The sequence below is a fragment of the Oncorhynchus mykiss genome, chromosome 16 (genome assembly GCF_013265735.2).
Source record: "Oncorhynchus mykiss isolate Arlee chromosome 16, USDA_OmykA_1.1, whole genome shotgun sequence".
NCBI lineage: Eukaryota > Metazoa > Chordata > Actinopteri > Salmoniformes > Salmonidae > Oncorhynchus > Oncorhynchus mykiss.
Genome location: NC_048580.1, coordinates 20,528,500 through 20,547,009, shown reverse-complemented (window position 1 = coordinate 20,547,009; position 18,510 = coordinate 20,528,500). Strand labels below are relative to the sequence as shown.

The following is an 18,510-nucleotide window of genomic DNA, read 5'->3' as shown; positions in this document are numbered from 1 at the left end:
CTGTCCATAGGACAACAATCAGTCGTATATTGCACAAATCTGCCCTTTATGGAAGAGTGGCAAGAAGAAAGCCATTTCTTAAAGATATCCATAAAAAGTGTTGTTTAAAGTTTGCCACAAGCCACCTGGGAGACACACCTGGGAGACATGTGGAAGAAGGTGCTCTGGTCAGATGAAACCAAAATTGAACTTTTTGGCAACAATGCAAAACGTTATGTTTGGCGTAAAAGCAACACAGCTGAACACACCATCCCCACTGTCAAACATGGTGTTGGCAGCATCATGGTTTGGGCCTGCTTTTCTTCAGCAGGGACAGGGAAGATGGTTAAAATTGATGGGAAGATGGATGGAGCCAAATACAGGACCATTCTGGAAGAAAACCTGATGGAGTCTGCAAAAGACCTGAGACTGGGACGGAGATTTGTCTTCCAACAAGACAATGATCAGAAACATAAAGCAAAATCTACAATGGAATGGTTCAAAAATAAACATATCCAGGTGTTAGAATGGCCAAGTCAAAGTCCAGACCTGAATCCAATCGAGAATCTGTGGAAAGAACTGAAAACTGCTGTTCACAAATGCTACCCATCCAACCTCGCTGAGCTCGAGCTGTTTTGCAAGGAGGAATGGGAAAAAATGTCAGTCTCTCGATGTGCAAAACTGATAGAGACATACCCCAAGCGACTTACAGCTGTAATCGCAGCAAAAGGTGGCGCTACAAAGTATTAACTTAAGGGGGCTGAATAATTTTGCACGCCCAATTTTTCAGTTTTTGATTTGTTAAAAAAGTTTGAAATATCCAATAAATGTCGTTCCACTTCATGATTGTGTCCCACTTGTTGTTGATTCTTCACAAAAAAATACAGTTTTATATCTTTATGTTTGAAGCCTGAAATGTGGCAAAAGGTCGCAAAGTTCAAGGGGGCCGAATACTTTCGCAAGGCACTGTACCTGCTGGAGCGTGTGCTACAGGTGGGTGTTGTTATGGTGACCAGTAAGCTGAAATAAGGCGGAGCTTTACCTAGCAAAGACTTATAGATGACCTGGAGCCAGTGGGTCAGGCAACGAATATGTAGCGAGGGCCAGCCGACGAGAGCATACAGTTCACAGTGGTGGGTGGTATTTTGGGCTTTGGTGACAAAACAGATGGCACTGTGATAGACTGCGTTCAGTTTGCTGAGTAGAGTGTTGGAGGCTATTTTGTAAATTACATCGCCGAAGTCGAGGATCGGTAGAAGTGTCAGTTTTACGAGGGTATTTTTGGCAGCGTGAGTGAAGGAGGCTTTTTTTTTTCGAAATAGGAAGCCGATTCTAGATTTATTTTTGGATTGGAGATGTTTAATATGAGTCTGGAAGGAGAGTTTACAGTCTAGCCAGACACCTAGGTATTTGTAGTTGTCCACATATTCTAAGTCAGAACGTCCAGAGTAGTGACGCTGGACGGGCGGGCAGGTGCGGGCAGCGATCAGTTGAAAAGCATGCATTTCGTTTTACTAGCGTTTAAGAGCAGTTGGAGGCCATGGAAGGAGTGTTGTATGGCATTGAAGCTTGTTTGGAGGTTTGTTAAAACAGTGTCCAAAGAAGTGCCAGATGTTTACAGAATGGTTTCACCTGCGTAGAGGTGGATCAAGGAATCCCCTGCAGCAAGAACGACATCGTTGATATATACAGAGAAAAGAGTAAGCCCAAGAATTGAACCCTGTGGTACCCCCATAGAGACTGCCAGAGGTCCGGACAACAGGCCCTCCGATTTGACACATTGAACTCTATCTGAGAAGTAGTTGGTGAACAAGGCGAGGCAGCTGTTGAGTCTGCCGATAAGAATACGATGATTCACAGGGTCGAAAGCCTTGGCAAGGTCGATGAAGACGGCAGCACAGTACTGTCTTTTAGCGATGGCAGTTATGATATCGTTTAGTACCTTGAGTGTGGCTGAGGTGCACCCGTGAACAGCTCGGAAACCGGATTGCACAGCGGAGAAGGTACGATGGGATTCGAAATGGTCAGTGATCTGTTTGTTAACTTGGCTTTCGAAGACTTTAGAAAGGCAGGGCAGGATGGATATAGGTCTGTAACAGTTTGGGCCTAGAGTGTAGGGAGATAACTGCGGTAGCTTTCCAATCTTTAGGAATCTCAGACGATAAGAAAGAGAGGTTGAACAGACTGGTAATAGGGGTTGCAACAATGGCGGCGGATAATTTTAGAAAGAGATGGTCCAGATTGTCTAGCCCAGCTGATTTGTATGGGTCCAGGTTTTGCAGCTCTTTTAGAACATCTGCTATCTGGATTGGGGTGAAGGAGAAGCTGGGGAGGCTTGGGCAACTAGCTGCGGCGGGTGCAGAGCGGTTGGCCGGGGTCGGGGTAGCCAGCAGGAAAGCATGGCCAGCCGTAGAGAAATGCTTATTGAAATTCTCAATTATCGTGGATTTATTGGTGGTGACAGTGTTTCCTAGCCTCAGTGCAGTGGGCAGCTGGGAGGAGATGCTCTTATTCTCCATGGACTTTACCGTGTCCCAAAACTTTTTGGAGTTAGAGCTACAGAATGCAAATTTCTGTTCTGTCCTGACTTTCCTTGAAAGTTGCATATCACGGGGACTATTCGATGCTAGTGCAAGCCGCCACAGGATTTCTTTGTGCTGGTCGAGGGCAGTGGAGAGAACCAAGGGCTATATATTTATTCTTAGTTCTACATTTGCTTATTTAAGATGGTGAGGAAATTACTTTTAATGGATGACCAGGCATCCTCTACTGATGGGATGAGGTCAATATCCTTCCAGGATACCCGGGCCAGGTCAATAAAAAAAGGTTTGCTCTTCGCAGACGTGTTTTAGGGAGTGTTTGACAGTGATGAGGGGTGGTTGTTTGACCACGGACCCATAGCGGATGCAGGCAATGAGGCAGTGATCGCTGAGATCCTGATTGAAAGAGCAGAGGTGTATTTGGAGGGCAAGTTGTTCAGGATAATATCTATCAGGGTGCCCATGTTCACAGATTTAGGGTTGTACCTGGTGGGTTCCTTGATAATTTGTGTGAGATTGGGGGCATCTAGCTTAGACTGTAGGACTGCCGGGGTGTTAAGCATATCCCAGTTTAGGTTACCTAACAGAACGAACTTTGAAGATAGATGGGGGGCAATCAATTCACATATGGTGTCCAGGGCACAGCTGTGAGCTGAGGGGGGTCTATAACAGGTGGCAACAGTGAGAGACTTAATTCTGGAGAGATTCATTTTTAAAATTAGAAGCTTCGAAATGTTTGGGCATAGATCTGGAAGGTATGACAGAACTTTGCAGGCTATCTCTGCAGTAGATTGCAACTCCTCCCCCTTTGGCAGTTCTATCTTGACGGAAATTGTTGTAGTTGGGGATGGAAATCTCTGAATATTTGGTGGCCTTCCTAAACCAGGATTCAGACACGGCAAGAACATCAGGGTTGGCGGAGTGTGCTAAAGCAGTGAGTAAAATAAACTTAGGGAGGAGGCTTTTGATGTTAACATGCATGAAACCAAGGCTTTTACGCTTAAAGAAGAAAACAAATGAGAGCACCTGGTGACACACAGGGCCTGGGTTAACCTCTACATCACCCGAGGAACAGAGGAGGAGTAGGATGAGGGTACGGCTAAAGGCTATCAAAACTGGTCGTCTAGTACCGCCTAGTACCTATAACGATCCTGATTACATTTGGCGAAGTCGGCAGTATAAATATATAAACTAAAAACATGAAGTTGTTATTGATACCTGAAAGGGGGTTTGTCCATGCTTGTTCTTCATTTCCTTATTGGCACCTCTGTAGAGCAGAACACGAACACAGCTTTCCTGATAGGCCAGAAAGAAAGTCGCTGTTTTAAGGCCCAGTGCAGTCAAAAATGTAATTTCCTGTATTTTATTTATATTTCCACACTTTGAGGTTGGAATAATTATGTGAAATTGTGAAAATTATGACAATGCCCTTTTAGTTTAAGAGATGTTTTTAAAGGCCACCTTAAATTTCACCCTGTTTTGGTGAGAGGGAGTTTTGTTATATTACTTAATTAGACCAATAAGAAAGAGACCAATAACAGCAAATGTAATGTTTTCCCCTCCCTACTCAAACCACTCCCAGACAGTCCTAGCAACATACTTGCTTGAGAAATTGCTCTTTGCTAAAAAAAACTATTTGTTCATTTTTTTACCATTTTAATTGTAAAGGTACTTCATTGTTATCCAGAAATTATTTGATATTTCGATAAAAATGGCTGCATTGGACATTAACTTGATTCAGGACTAAAATATCATACAGTAGTTTTGGAACTCACATACCAGTTTCTTTAAGTTCAACTTTGAATGGAAACACACACTCTTTATTGCACATTTTAAATGGTACTTACCTTATTATACAGAGCACAAATGTGAAGTGCAGTGTTCCCTGAGGCATTCTGAGAAGTGGTATCTGCCCCATAGAACAGAAGGTGCTCCAGGTGCTGGGCAAAACCATTCTGGCAGGCCTTGGGGGAGGGTGTATAAAGAAAGTAACTAAATATGACATTTATTAGCAACAGAAAATCTCAGGGGTTGTAGAAGGATCATCACGTCACAATCAATTTCAAATAAATGAAATATACTGTATGTAGCAACATTTGTGACAACGTGAAAGATAAACAGAATAGAAAGATATAGAGTTGATGAATAAAATGATATAAATACGCCTTTGACTTCCCCTTCTGCTTAAAGATTTGCTCTTTCTTTTTTGCACTTGAAATAACACAAGAAACCAAATTAAAAGAAGTACCACAGGACACTACACAAGCTAATATGAACAAAAGTAAAATAGCATGACACCACACTGGTGAACAGCACAGCACAGAAAAAGATGCAGAGATAGAAGATGTCAGCACGGGATGGTATCTAAAGTCTATTCGCATTGGACTCAACAGTTACATGAGATACGAGTAAGGATTTGGCACTTGGGAAGGATCACTGTTTCAGGAAGAAATGACCAATCTCCCCTTTCTTTCTTTCTTTCTATAATATTTTTTCTTAACCACTTTGAGACCATGGAAGGTTATGTAAGGTCATGACCCTAAGTGTTCATGACTTAAATCGAAGTATTAATGGATTACATGATGAGTACCTTGTGTATTTCTTGCATTCCAAATTCCTCTTCATCCCTGAGCTGTGGAGAGAAAGGAAGAGCGGAGGAAAGGGAATGAATGGAAAGAGATGAGTGAGAGTGTTTCTCAATGGAGGAGAATGGAGAGTAGAAAAAGAGGGATGAAATGTTTAAGACATGGACAGGACAGGAGACTGAAAGGAAAGTAAAAACCTAATGTACTATACCAACGTATGATAATACACAGAAGAGAAAAATATGAATAGACATAAAAACAACAGTATACATGTCACCTTCCACAAAAAAAACAGTTATTGCGTGTGACAAAACACATTTCAGTTCATTACTGTAGCTACCGCCTTGGTCCAGTCAGTGTAGTTTTGTAGATATCAGATCTCTATGGCAAGACACGTCCCTCAGCCAATTTGAGTCAAAATAGGGCCAGTGCTGTCTGAGACATTGTTTGTGACGATCATACGGATGGAGGTGATTATTTTTTTTGGGGGGGGGGGATTGATCTGCTTTAGACAGCCAGACGGATACCTGGTGAGACTCCTCCCAGCCGTTTTCATCTCTCACTCCCAGTCTGGCCCTGTAGTAGAGTAGGGTCTCGCAGCAGGAGGTGTCGCCACCTATCAGCACTGAGTGGTACAGCGGGGTCAGGCAACATCTGTCTTTGTAATCAGGAGACGCTCCCAGGGACAGTAGAGCCTGGCAAGGATGGAGAAAATACATGCTTATTAAACCCATGATGTGTGTGTGTGTGTTTTTTATTTAACCTTTATTTAACTAGGCAAGTCAGTTAAGAACAAATTCTTATTTTCAATGACGGCCTAGGAACAGTGGGTTAACTGCCTGTTCAGGGGCAGAGCGACAGATTTGTACCTTGTCAGCTCGGGGGTATGAACCTTCCGGTTACTAGTCCAACGCTCTAACCACTAGGCTACCCTGCCGCCCCATGTGTGTGTGTGTGTGTGTGTGTGTGTGTGTGTGTGTGTGTGTGTGTGTGTGTGTGTGTGGAGTCCTAGTTACCAGCAGCGCAACATGATTGTGTGCCTTGACAGCCTTGTGTACAGCTGTCAGTCCATCTCTGGTTCTGAAGTCGACATGGGCCCCACCTTGAACGAGCGTCCTGATCCCCTCCACTGTCATACCAGATTGCACCGCCACAGACAGGGGAGACTCTGAAGAGGAGGGAGAGAGAGAAAGGAGGGAGGGGGAAATGGAGGATCAAGAAGAGAGGGAGGGAGCAGGGAAAGAGTTTGAGATTATGGGGGTTGTTAATATCGGTAATGATCATTTGAGATTTGACTGAAAACAGTGTCAGAGTCATGCAGTGGTAACCCTATCAAGCTAGTTTTCAACTCACCTCCATTGTCAGGGTCATGGTAGTTTGGGTCAAGACCTTTGTCCAGGACCTTTGATATCTTATCTAATGATCCACTCACAATGTAGTCCATGAACTTTTTCAGACTCGCCTGCAATGGAAGATGTTCACTGGACATTAAAAACATTGTCTGCCACAGTCTGCCATAAACTTTCATTTCCATAGCTGTACAAATATCTTTCACCTACAACAAGGGACATAGGAAGTACCTTGGTGTGCAGTTTAGTAAGTAGTTTTTCATCCAGGTTTGTTTGTTTGTATACCCTGGTCTTGTACCTAAACTGTGGAACAGAAAACATTTGCAGTAGAATCAAATCTTTAAAGCAATCTGAAGGATGAAAACACGTTATTTTCATACCCCTGGCTTCAACCTTGCCTAATCTAAACACTGTAGTCCTTCTGGAACCAACTCTAGCCCTGACCTCTTACATATTTGGAACCCCACCCAGGTCATAAACACCCACAACAGACATACCACCAGAGGGCATCATAATACCAGTGCATGGGTATCACTGTACTGTGTATTGGTTTCACAGTAAGTGAAGCTCCGCAGTGAAAAATCGAAGCACTGCAAACACACTAAAAAGCAAATGTATAATAAATACATCGATCCAAATCTGTTTTGACCTACAAGCTGGTTGTGGTTAAGGTTGAGGTCAAACCCATTCATATCAAGTCAGTTAAAGAAAATGCAATGAAAATCTGACTTGGGGGCAGCCCATTAGTCTTAGTGAGTTTTTAAATGCACTCCCCGAAAAGTCTCAAGCTAAATAGGATACAAATACACTACCGTTCAAAAGTTTGGGGTCACTTAGAAATGTCTTTGTTTTTGAAAGAAAAGCCATTTTTTTTGTCCATTAAAATAACATCAAATTGATCAGAAATACAGTGTAGACATTGTTAATGTTGTAAATGACTATTGTAGCTGTCTTAGGTCAGTTAGGATCACTACTTTATTTTAAGAATGTGAAATGTCAGAATAATAGGAGAGAATTATTTTATTTCAGCTTTTTTCATCACATTCCCAGTAGGTCAGAAGTTTACATACACTCAATTAGTATTGGGTAGCATTGCCTTTAAATTGTTTCACTTGGGTCAAACGTTTTGGGTAGCCTTCCACAAGCTTCCCACAATAAGTTGGGGAATTTTGGCCCATTCCTCCTGATAGAGCAGATGTAACTGAGTCAGGTTTGTAATCTGTCTGTAAACAATGGTTGGAAAAATTACTTGTGTCAAATGCACAAATTAGATGTCCTAACCGACTTGCAAAAACTATAGTTTATTAACAAGACATTTGTGGAGTGGTTGAAAAATGAGTTTTAATGACTCCAACTTAAGTGTATGTAAACTTCCAACTTCAACTTTACATACTGTAGAGGCCCATTATCAGCAACCATCACTCCTGTGTTCCAATTGCACGTTGTGTTAGCTAATCCAAGTTTATTATTTTGAAAGGGTAATTGATCATTAGAAAACCCTTTTGCAATTATGTTAGCCAGCTCCTAGCACAGTTAGCACACATAGTACCAGCAAAACACCAGTCTCAACGTCAACAGTGAAGAGGCGACTCCGGGATGCATTTCTCAAACTAGACACTCTAATGTATTTGTCCTCTTGCGCAGTTGTGCACCGGGGCCTCCCACTTCTCGCATGGAATAGCCTTCATTTCTCAGAACAAGAATAAACTGACGAGTTTCAGAAGAAAGGTCTTTGTTTCTGCCCATTTTAAGCCTGTAATCGAACCCACACATGCTGATGCTCCAGATGCTCAATTAGTCTAAAGATGGCCAGTTTTATTACTTCTTTAATTCAGAACAACAGTTTTCAACTGTGCTAACATAATTGCAAAAGGGTTTTCTAATGATAAATTAGCCTTTTAAAATTATAAACTTGGATTAGCTAACACAACGTGCCATTGGAACACAGGAGTGATGGTTGCTGACAATGGGCCTCTGTACGCCTATGTAGATATTCCATTAAACAAATCAGCCATTTCCAGCTACAATAGTCATTTACAACATTAACAATGTCTACACTGTATTTCAGATCAATTTGATGTTATTTTAATGGACAAAAAAAGTAGCTTTTCTTTCAAAAACAAGTACATTTGTAAGTGACCCCAAACTTTGGAACGGTAGTGTATTATTATTGCATCACTCTCTAACATCCAGTGTCTCCCATCAAAATACCTCCAGGTAAGGCACCCCTTTCTCAAAGGACTGTGGGTAGTCTCGGAGGCAGCGCTCCTCCTCCAGGAACATGGCGTCTCGTCCCTCTCCGGCGGGCTGGAAGAGGCCATAGTTGTAGATGTCCCACAGTGGCTCGCTCAGCGAACAGACGACCTGCTGCTTGGCGCTCCACACCGTGAAGTCAGGGTCAAACTGCAGACACCTCTGACAGAGGGAGGAGACGAGAGACGAGAGAGCACAGTGGACAGTTAATAGGTATGAAAATCACGAGTGTATTATTTTCAAGGTGGTGTGCATGTGTGTGTGTGCATGTGTGTGCGTGCATGCGTGAGTTTTGAATGGAAGCAAGGATTGGGGCAAAGGTGAGTTCTACATTTTAAATGCCATTTGATTTGACTGGAAGGTGTATAATTAGCTTGGCATACAATTTGTGATCCAAATCTAAAGCATCATGGCAGTTAATTATTCATAACATGGTGACATTTTAGCAACAAGGCTGTATTAACGGCATGTGATTGACAAGAGTTTGTTTTAAAAGTAGAGGTAGAAAGTACTTTATGGAAATTGGTTTCACCTTTCTATCAATGGCCTTTTACTGGTCCCATTGAAAACTGACAATTATCATGTTTACTCTACTTGAAATGAACAAATAATCTAACTGATCTAGCACACTAACTACTGAGCATCAAATGTGCTCATTCGCTGCCAAGCCACCGATTCGCTATCACCATTCTGACTCATTTGTATACAAATGAAAGGTGTGTAAATTATTAATCAGTCGCCATGTCTATTAACTGTGTCTATTAACAAGACTCAAGACACACAATGAGAGCCAATATTTACTAGGACCCAGAGTACAACACTCACTCTGTCAACTAAACCAATTATCTGCCTTAGCCATAACCTTAGACCTGCATTGCAATCAATGGAAGACAGAGATTTTCTTCATAGACTTCTTTAGAAGTATGTCTGTGTTTGATACATTAGAGGCTTTCTGGTCACAATGGACAATGTCTTTGATGTTTTAATATGCATCTGGTAACTTTGCATTAATTTGATTTTAGGCTGATGTTTGTGGAGTATTCTTCCATATTATTGTTTTATTTTTTTGGGGGGGGGACAACATTTTCTATAGTTTTCTCCCCTTCTGTCTATCCGTTTGATACTGTAGCCAACAGCACATGGCGAGATCATTAGAGGAGCAATGTACCCGTTGCCATAGCAATGCCGTCCCTTGGAGGAAATACCCGAGTATGTGTGTCTGTGTGTCTGTGTGTGAGAGAGACGTGTGTATGCAAGATGTATGGTGTGTGTGTGTTTGTGTGTGATTCCTGGGAGAGAGCGGAACTTCAGAAAGTATTCACACCCCTTGACTTTTTCCACATGTTACAGCCTGGATTTAACATTTATTAAATATAAATTGTTTGTCACTGGTTTACTTTTTCTTCATTTTTACTATTTTCTACATCGTACAATAATAGTGAAGACATCAAAACTATGAAATAACACATATGGAATCACGTAGTAACCAAAAAAGTGTTAAACAAATCAACATATATTTTATACACTGCTCCAAAAAATAAAGGGAACACTTAAACAACACAATGTAACTCCAAGTCAATCACACTTCTGTGAAATCAAACTGTCCACTTAGGAAGCAACACTGATTGACAATACATTTCACATGCTGTTGTGCAAATGGAATAGACAACAGGTGGAAATTATAGGCAATTAGCAAGACACCCCTAATAAAGGAGTGGTTCTGCAGGTGGTGACCACAGACCACTTCTCAGTTCCTATGCTTCCTGGCTGATGTTTTGGTCACTTTTGAATGCTGGTGGTGCTTTCACTCTAGTGGTAGCATGAGACGGAGTCTACAACCCACACAAGTGGCTCAGGTAGTGCAGCTCATCCAAGATGGCACATCAATGCGAGCTGTGGCAAGGTTTGCTGTGTCTGTCAGTGTAGTGTCCAGAGCATGGAGGCACTACCAGGAGACAGGCCAGTACATCAGGAGACGTGGAGGAGGCCGTAGGAGGGCAACAACCCAGCAGCAGGACCGCTACCTCCGCCTTTGTGCAAGGAGGAGCAGGAGGAGCACTGCCAGAGCCCTGCAAAATGACCTCCAGCAGGCCACAAATGTGCATGTGTCTGCTCAAACGGTCAGAAACAGACTCCGTGAGGGTGGTATGAGGGCCCGACGTCAACAGGTGGGGGTTGTGCTTACAGCCCAACACCGTGCAGGACGTTTGGCATTTGCCAGAGAAGATTGGCAAATTCGCCACTGGCGCCCTGTGCTCTTCACAGATGAAAGCAGGTTCACACTGAGCACATGTGACAGACATGACAGAGTCTGGAGACGCCGTGGAGAACATTCTGCTGCCTGCAACATCCTCCAGCATGAACGGTTTGGCGATGGGTCAGTCATGGTGTGGGGTGGCATTTCTTTGGGGGGCCGCACAGCCCTCCATGTGCTCGCCAGAGGTAGCCTGACTGCCATTAGGTACCGAGATGAGATCCTCAGACCCCTTGTAAGACCATATGCTGGTGCTGTTGGCCCTGGGTTCCTCCTAATGCAAGACAATGCTAGACCTCATGTGGCTGGAGTGTGTCAGCAGGTCCTGCAAGAGGAAGGCATTGATGCTATGGACTGGCCCGCCCGTTTCCCAGACCTGAATCCAATTGAGCACATCTGGGACATCATGTCTCGCTCCATCCATGCACCACAGACTGTCCAGGAGTTGGCGGATGCTTTAGTCTAGGTCTGGGAGGAGATCCCTCAGGAGACCATCCGCCACCTCATCAGGAGCATGCCCAGGCGTTGTAGGGAGGTTATACAGGCACGTGTAGGCCACACACACTACTGAGCCTCATTTTGACTTGTTTTAAGGACATTACATCAAAGTTGGATCAGCCTGTAGTGTGGTTTTCCACTTTAATTTTGAGTGTGACTCCAAATCCAGACCTCCATGGGTTGATAAATTTGATTTCCATTGATCATTTTTGTGTGATTTTGTTGTCAGCACATTCAACTATGTAAAGAAAAAAGTATTTAATAAGAATATTTAATTCATTCAGATCTAGGATGTGTTATTTTAGTGTTCCCTTTATTTTTTTGAGCAGTGTATTTCAGATTCTACAAAATAGCCACCCTTTGCATTGATGACAGCTTTGCACACTCTTGGCATGCTCTCAACCAGCTTCATGAGGAATGCTGTTCCAAAAGCCTTGAAGAAGTTCCCACATATGCTGAGCACTTGTTGGCTGCTTTTCCTTCAATCTGCATTCCAACTCATCCCAAACCATCTCAATTGGGTTGAGGTCGGGTGATTCTGTAGGCAGCATCATGCTGTGGGGATGTTTTTCAGCGGCTGGGAGACTAGAGACTCAGGATTCACCTTCCAACAGGACAATGACCCTAAGCACACAGCCAAAACAACACAGGAATTGCTTCGGGACAAGTCTCTGAATGTTCTTGAGTGGTCCAGCCAGAGCCTGGACATGAACCCGATCATACATCTCTGGAGACACCTGGAAATAGCTGTGCAGCGACACTCCCCATCCGACCTGACAGAGCTTGAGAGATTCTGCAGAGAAGAATGGGAGAAACTCCCCAAATACAGGTCTGGCAAGCTTGTAGCGTCATACCCAAGAAGAATCGAGGCTGTAATCGCTGCCAAAGGTGCTTCACCAAAGTACTGAGTAAAAGGTCTGAATACTTATGTAAATGTGATATTTAAGTTTCAGATTTGTTAAAAATGTGCAAATATTTCTAAAAACCTGTTTTTGTGGTATTGTGTGTAGATTAATGAGGGGGAAAAAACAATTTAATCAATTTTAGAATAAGGCTGTAACGTAAAAAAATGTGGAAAAAGTGAAGGGGTCTGAATACTTTCCGAATGCACTTTATATATGTGTGACACTTCCACCCTATCATTCTGTTGTTTCTGACAGGGCTCTTCTGGGATGCTCTCAGCAGCTATCCTCATTGCATTAAATACAGTGGGGCAAAAAAGTATTTAGTCAGCCACCAATTGTGCAAGTTCTCCCACTTAAAAAGATGAGAGAGGCCTGTAATGAATTTATTTGCAAATTATGGTGGAAAATAAGCATTTGGTCAATAACAAAAGTTTATCTCAATACTGTTATATACCCTTTGTTGGCAATGACAGAGGTCAAACGTCAAACGTCTTCACAAGGTTTTCACACACTGTTGCTGGTATTTTGGCCCATTCCTCCATGCAGATATCCTCTAGAGCAGTGATGTTTTGGGGCTGTTGCTGGACAACACAGACTTTCAACTCCCTCCAAAGATTTTCTATGGGGTTGAGATCTGGAGACTGGCTAGGCCACTCCAGGACCTTGAAATGCTTCTTACGAAGCCACTCCTTTGTTGCCTGGGCGGTGTGTTTGGGATCATTGTCATGCTGAAAGACCCAGCCACGTTTCATCTTCAATGCCCTTGCTGATGGAAGGAGGTTTTCACTCAAAATCTCACGATACATGGCCCCATTCATTATTTCCTTTCAACGGATCAGTCGTCCTGGTCCCTTTGCAGAAAAACAGCCCCAAAGCATGATGTTTCCACCCCCATGCTTCACAGTAGGTATGGTGTTGTTTGGATGCAACTCAGCATTCTTTGTCCTCCAAACACGACGAGTTGAGTTTTTACCAAAAAGTTATATTTTGGTTTCATCTGACCATTTGACATTCTCCCAATCTTCTTCTGGATCATCCAAATGCTCTCTAGCAAACTTCAGACGGGCCTGGACATGTATTGGCTTAAGCAGGGGGACACATCTGGCACTGCAGGATTTGAGTCCCTGGCGGCATAGTGTGTTACTGATGGTAGGCTTTGTTACTTTGGTCCCAGCTCTCTGCAGGTCATTCACTAGGTCCCCCCGTGTGGTTCTGGGATTTTTGCTCACCGTTCTTGTGATCATTTTGACCCCACGGGGTGAGATCTTGCGTGGAGCCCCAGATCGAGGGAGATTATCAGTGACCTTCTATGTCTTCCATTTCCTAATAATTGCTCCCACAGTTGATTTCTTCAAACCAAGCTGCTTACCTATTGCAGATTCAGTCTTCCCAGCCTGGTGCAGGTCTACAATTTTGTTTCTGGTGTCCTTTGACAGCTCTTTGGTCTTGGCCATAGTGGAGTTTGGAGTGTGACTGTTTGAGGTTGTGGACAGGTGTCTTTTATACTGATAACAAGTTCATACAGGTGCCATTAATACAGGTGACGAGTGGAGGACAGAGGAGCCTCTTAAAGAAGAAGTTACAGGTCTGTGAGAGCCTGAAATCTTGCTTGTTTGTAGGTGAACAAATACTTATTTTCAACCATAATTTGCAAATAAATTCATAAAAAATCTTACAATGTGATTTTCTTTATTTTCTTTTCTCATTTTGTCTGTCATAGTTGAAGTGTACCTATGATGAAAATTACAGGCCTCTCTCATCTTTTTAAGTCGGAGAACTTGCACAATTGTTGGCTGACTAAATACTTTTTTTGCCCCACCGTATATCATTGTTCAGACATTAACTACTGAGAGATTTATCAATGTACAGAGATGTGTGTTGTAGTGTTGGGGGGAAAAAAATTATACAGTTACATATTGGGATATTATTTTTGGTGATATTTCACAATATTATTGTTGACAATATCGCAATAATATTTTTGCGTTAGTCGGCTGTACCTGCACCAAAACTCCAGTATTTTTCCTTCATAGCTTGTTCTCCATCTTCTTTTTAAGTCGTGAGACAATTTGTTTTCAGCACCTTTATTTCCATGACTGATCAAAACAAATGTTCTCATGGGCTCACTCTTGTCCCCCTGCAGCAGACATATGGTGAGCAATATGTTTGGAACATCGAATCGCAATAAAATCGCAGTACCGAATTGCAATACATGTCATATCGGCACCAAAGTATGGTGATAATATCGTAACATGAGGTCCCTGGGAATTCTCATCCCAAGTATGTTGCTTGTGACCTTGATCCCCCTCTTTTGACCTATTCATGCCTCTTTTTGTCTCCCTCTCTAACATCCTGTGCTTCTCTCTCTCTCTCTCCTTCTCTTTCTCTCTTTCTCTCTCCTTCTCTTTCAGCCTCCACTCAACTTCATTTCCTCATTCTCTCCATCTAATTTTGAACAATTCTATTTCCTGTGCGAGGTACTTTAAGTTGTTTGTTGGGGTGGGTAATGGGTAGTCTAGGATGCCCCGTGGGTGACGGTGCTTTAAGACCAAGACACCAAATGCCCTCTTTTGTGTTCACGCCCTCCTCAAACTCATTAAAACTCTATTAGATAATTAGCAATTACTGTTATATTGAGGGCAGATCAGCTGACATGTAGAACAGTTGGGAATGTTCTGGGAATTGGAGTACGGAGAAGAGTCATAACGGGGGAGGGGTTAACAAAGGGTACTCATTCTCACCTGAAATGCCGCTGCAGTATGGAGCAAGGGGGTTGGCCAACTCTCACCCACAATCACACCTATCCATGCAGTACTGAGAAAGCATCTATCGCTTCAAATCATTGCTAACTTCATTGAGAAGTGAGAACACTGTCAATTACTTTGGATTATTAAGTGAGCCGTGTTTAGCACTTGCATGTAGCCTAACCTGAGTCAAGTCTCTGTTCTTCATAGATTCATAACCCATATGATAGAGATGGTTGTTCTGAATGTAGTATGGTTCCCCTCAGGATTGATCTCTGGCCTGGGCTTGGCTGTTACACTGTCTGTATCCAATGATAGTAATGTGAGAAGAATATAATAACAGCTTGACATAATTGTACTTAGCAGTACCATGAAACATGCACCTACTGTCTGTTTGATGTCAGGGATTCCAATGCGGAACACCATCATGGTCAGGTGAGTGTCCTCTATGGGCGCCACTGTGGTCATACTCCGCTCCATGTGAGCGCGTCTCTTCTGGGTCTGAGTGGACGGGGCCGGGTGATACTGCTGCTGATTGGCTGGGATGAGATGGTGTTGCTGCTTTTGGGGGGCCTGATTGGATGTATAGGGGATGCCTCTATTTCTTGGATTCGCTGGCCTCAGTGTCCGGTCTCCTCTCTGTCTTCCAACCACAATGGCCGAGGGTTTACCTCCCTCCCATTTACCTTCGCGTGATTGTCTGCCTCCCTTTATCTCCATCTCCTCGAGCCCTTCTATCCCTCCATTCTCCTTCTCTCTACTCTCCCCCTTTCTGTTCTCTCGTCCCTGCTCCTCTTCCTCTTCCTCATCCTCCCCATACTTGTCATCCTCCCCGGGATAATAGTGTTTGCTATTCCCCAGCATCCTTCGCTGTGCAGGATCACTGCAGAGAGGGCCAGGTGACATTGCTGTCGTGGCAACGTGACATGGCTGTCCCGTGCGACATTGTCTTCACCCCCAAAAACATGCTGTGGAGGAGAGAGGGACGTAAAAGGGTTAAACAAATGGCTAATTAACACATTGACTGACAACACTCAAATCGACACACTTCTCGAACTGCGAGAAAATAAATGAACTCGGAAAATGTAAAGCATTTGGTATTAACAGTAGCGCAGGCATATGCAATAGAAGCAATAACTCATTGGTGACATTGGCTTCTCACATAGCCTAGGTGAATGAGTGCTGGTCCACATTTTACATTTTGCTGTCGAGAATACATGGGGGAATAGAGCTGATGAAAGACGGCCTATATATAAACTCTATGAATATTTGCAGGTTCATTGCAGGAGAGAGAGGACAGGCAGTTTAGTATTGAGCATGGTCAAAAGCTTTGTGCTTCGTTTTTTTTAATGGTCATAGTCCCATTGTTTTCTCTAGTGAAACTAACAGCAAGTTGCCCAGTTTAATAATACTGTCCTTTCACGAGCATTTGGCTGGGAAATCCCTCCATATGCTTTTTGCTGGTTTCACTTTGAGGCGTAGTCTGGCTACAGGGCCTGCCATCATGCAGAGTTGGATCTTGTCCCAAAAAAACACGTCTTTACGATGGTGGATGAAGTTGGGATTCCCCACTGCCCTATTGGCAGTTTTGAGGTCGGAATTGAAAATGAAGGCGGTGAGCCCCACATACTGTAGATGTGAATCTGTAGACTCAAATGGACAGACGGAGCTCAATAAAACATTCCATGATGCCACAGGGACAGCTTTAATTTTAGACTAGTAGCAGGCAAACTAACACAGAAGGGCCGCTTCTGGAAAGCTCATGATGCTTTAAGAATTACAGACATGAAAAAAAGCACAGACACATCACTCACATAAATTTACATGGCAAACATGATAGATAGGTTCTAGTGTTTTCAACCAGTGTTTGTGTTAGTACCACTGAATGACAGTATGTTGGAGGTATGTTTGATGCATGCAGATCAATAGGGTCTGTCCATGTCTCAGTACCCAGAAGGCAAACAGGAAGCATACCCATTGAATAGCTGCTGTGTAAAGAGGATGGGGAACCGAGGATTGAGCATGGTGGGAAAGTGATCCCCAAGGAGCCAGTGAGTGACGGGGATGGCCACTTCACCCTGATCAACTGTCTGTCAAAGGAAGTGAGAAGGGCATGACAGAGAGATGAGCCGGCCCGGCTGGAGAATGGTGAAGAAGGAAACGTGTCTCTAACCACTTCAGCAAACACACACACTATACATTATAGAGGGGGCTCAATGAAAATCGCTTGGAAACAATGCATCAACACATGTAAAAGGAACTGCAGGAACCACCTATGAAATGGACAACGCTGCCATTCATCCTACACTCTAGTTGTTGTTGGCGGCATTAGATTCGACGTTCCCGAACCACGCCTCACATTGATGGTGATGGCGTCTATAATTCCCATGTTGCTAAACCGCAGCATGCTAATGATTAGAACACTTTAGGAGGTTACCACCGTCATGAAATGAACAAGGAGGGACGGAGATAGGCTGATTTATGTACATTGTCTCATTCATTATTGAAGAACGAGAGTCTGCACTGGAGGAGAGAAGAGAAAGACAGACAGAAGGCAGACAGGCCAATAGAGTGCCAAAGAGCTAACTCATTGGGGAGGGAAAGAGAGAGAGAGAGTGAGATGTATTCTGCATAAAGCAGAGTAATCAGATTGAGGGAGAAATAGAGAGTGAGAACAATTGGGCGGTTGGAAGGCTGATGAGAGAAAGTTGAAGAGAGCGCTGACAGGAAAAGTAGGATACAAGCGAAAGTGACTGGGTGAGGAGCGATGAGAGGAAGAACTCATTGGCAAACAAGGAGTGGAAGAGATGGTCCTGGAAATAGGCCTACATCACAAGTTTGAGCAACATTTACAATCACAATAGGTACTGAAGCCTCATGAACCTCCCAATAAAAGGATAAAACTATTGTTGGCTTGCTCTGTATGACCAATTGAACATGGAGGGCCCCCAAATGAATTAAAAACAGTGAGAGCTCAGCACCATCTGACGACTGTGTTTTTGAAAGGCTGCTGAAGTTAGCGAGAGAGGCTGCCAAGGGGAAAATTGAATGATCTGAAAATCAGGGCCTAAGCTCACAGGTCGGAGCTCTGATTAGCACCATAAACCCTGGTGGAAACCCGGAGAAAGGGTTTGGGGCACAAACAGTGCCTTTAACAGGGATATGGGGAACAGAACACATGGGTTCACTGAGGTGTGTAGCCGAGGGGAGGGAGAAGGAGTTGAAAATAAGAGGAGGATCAGAGGATTAATCATGATAACGAGGAATAAGATGAATTGCCCTCCTTCAGGGCCCAGGAAGCAAAGATGGCTGGATGGATTCGGGGAAAGGTTCCATCAAATATTTTCCTTCCATCTTTCTTTTCATCTTCACGTTGGAACATAGTATCTAGAGCTCATCACTTGTG

General features: G+C 43.4%; 1 protein-coding gene across 1 annotated transcript in view; it reads right to left on the bottom strand.

Annotated features, from left to right (window-relative positions):
- Nucleotides 1–18,510, bottom strand: part of LOC110492850 (SH3 and multiple ankyrin repeat domains protein 1) — a 59,663-nt gene that overhangs the window by 24,042 nt on the left and 17,111 nt on the right. The window contains exons 2-10 of the mRNA XM_036946466.1: nt 15,492–16,072; nt 8,665–8,868; nt 6,685–6,756; nt 6,458–6,566; nt 6,121–6,272; nt 5,632–5,799; nt 5,110–5,151; nt 4,367–4,483; nt 3,738–3,815 (exon numbers count right to left, since the gene is read on the bottom strand). Of these exons, the coding sequence (XP_036802361.1) occupies nt 3,738–3,815; nt 4,367–4,483; nt 5,110–5,151; nt 5,632–5,799; nt 6,121–6,272; nt 6,458–6,566; nt 6,685–6,756; nt 8,665–8,868; nt 15,492–16,010 (1,461 nt within the window). The 5' untranslated portion in view covers nt 16,011–16,072. The remainder of the gene's footprint in view (nt 1–3,737; nt 3,816–4,366; nt 4,484–5,109; nt 5,152–5,631; nt 5,800–6,120; nt 6,273–6,457; nt 6,567–6,684; nt 6,757–8,664; nt 8,869–15,491; nt 16,073–18,510) is intronic.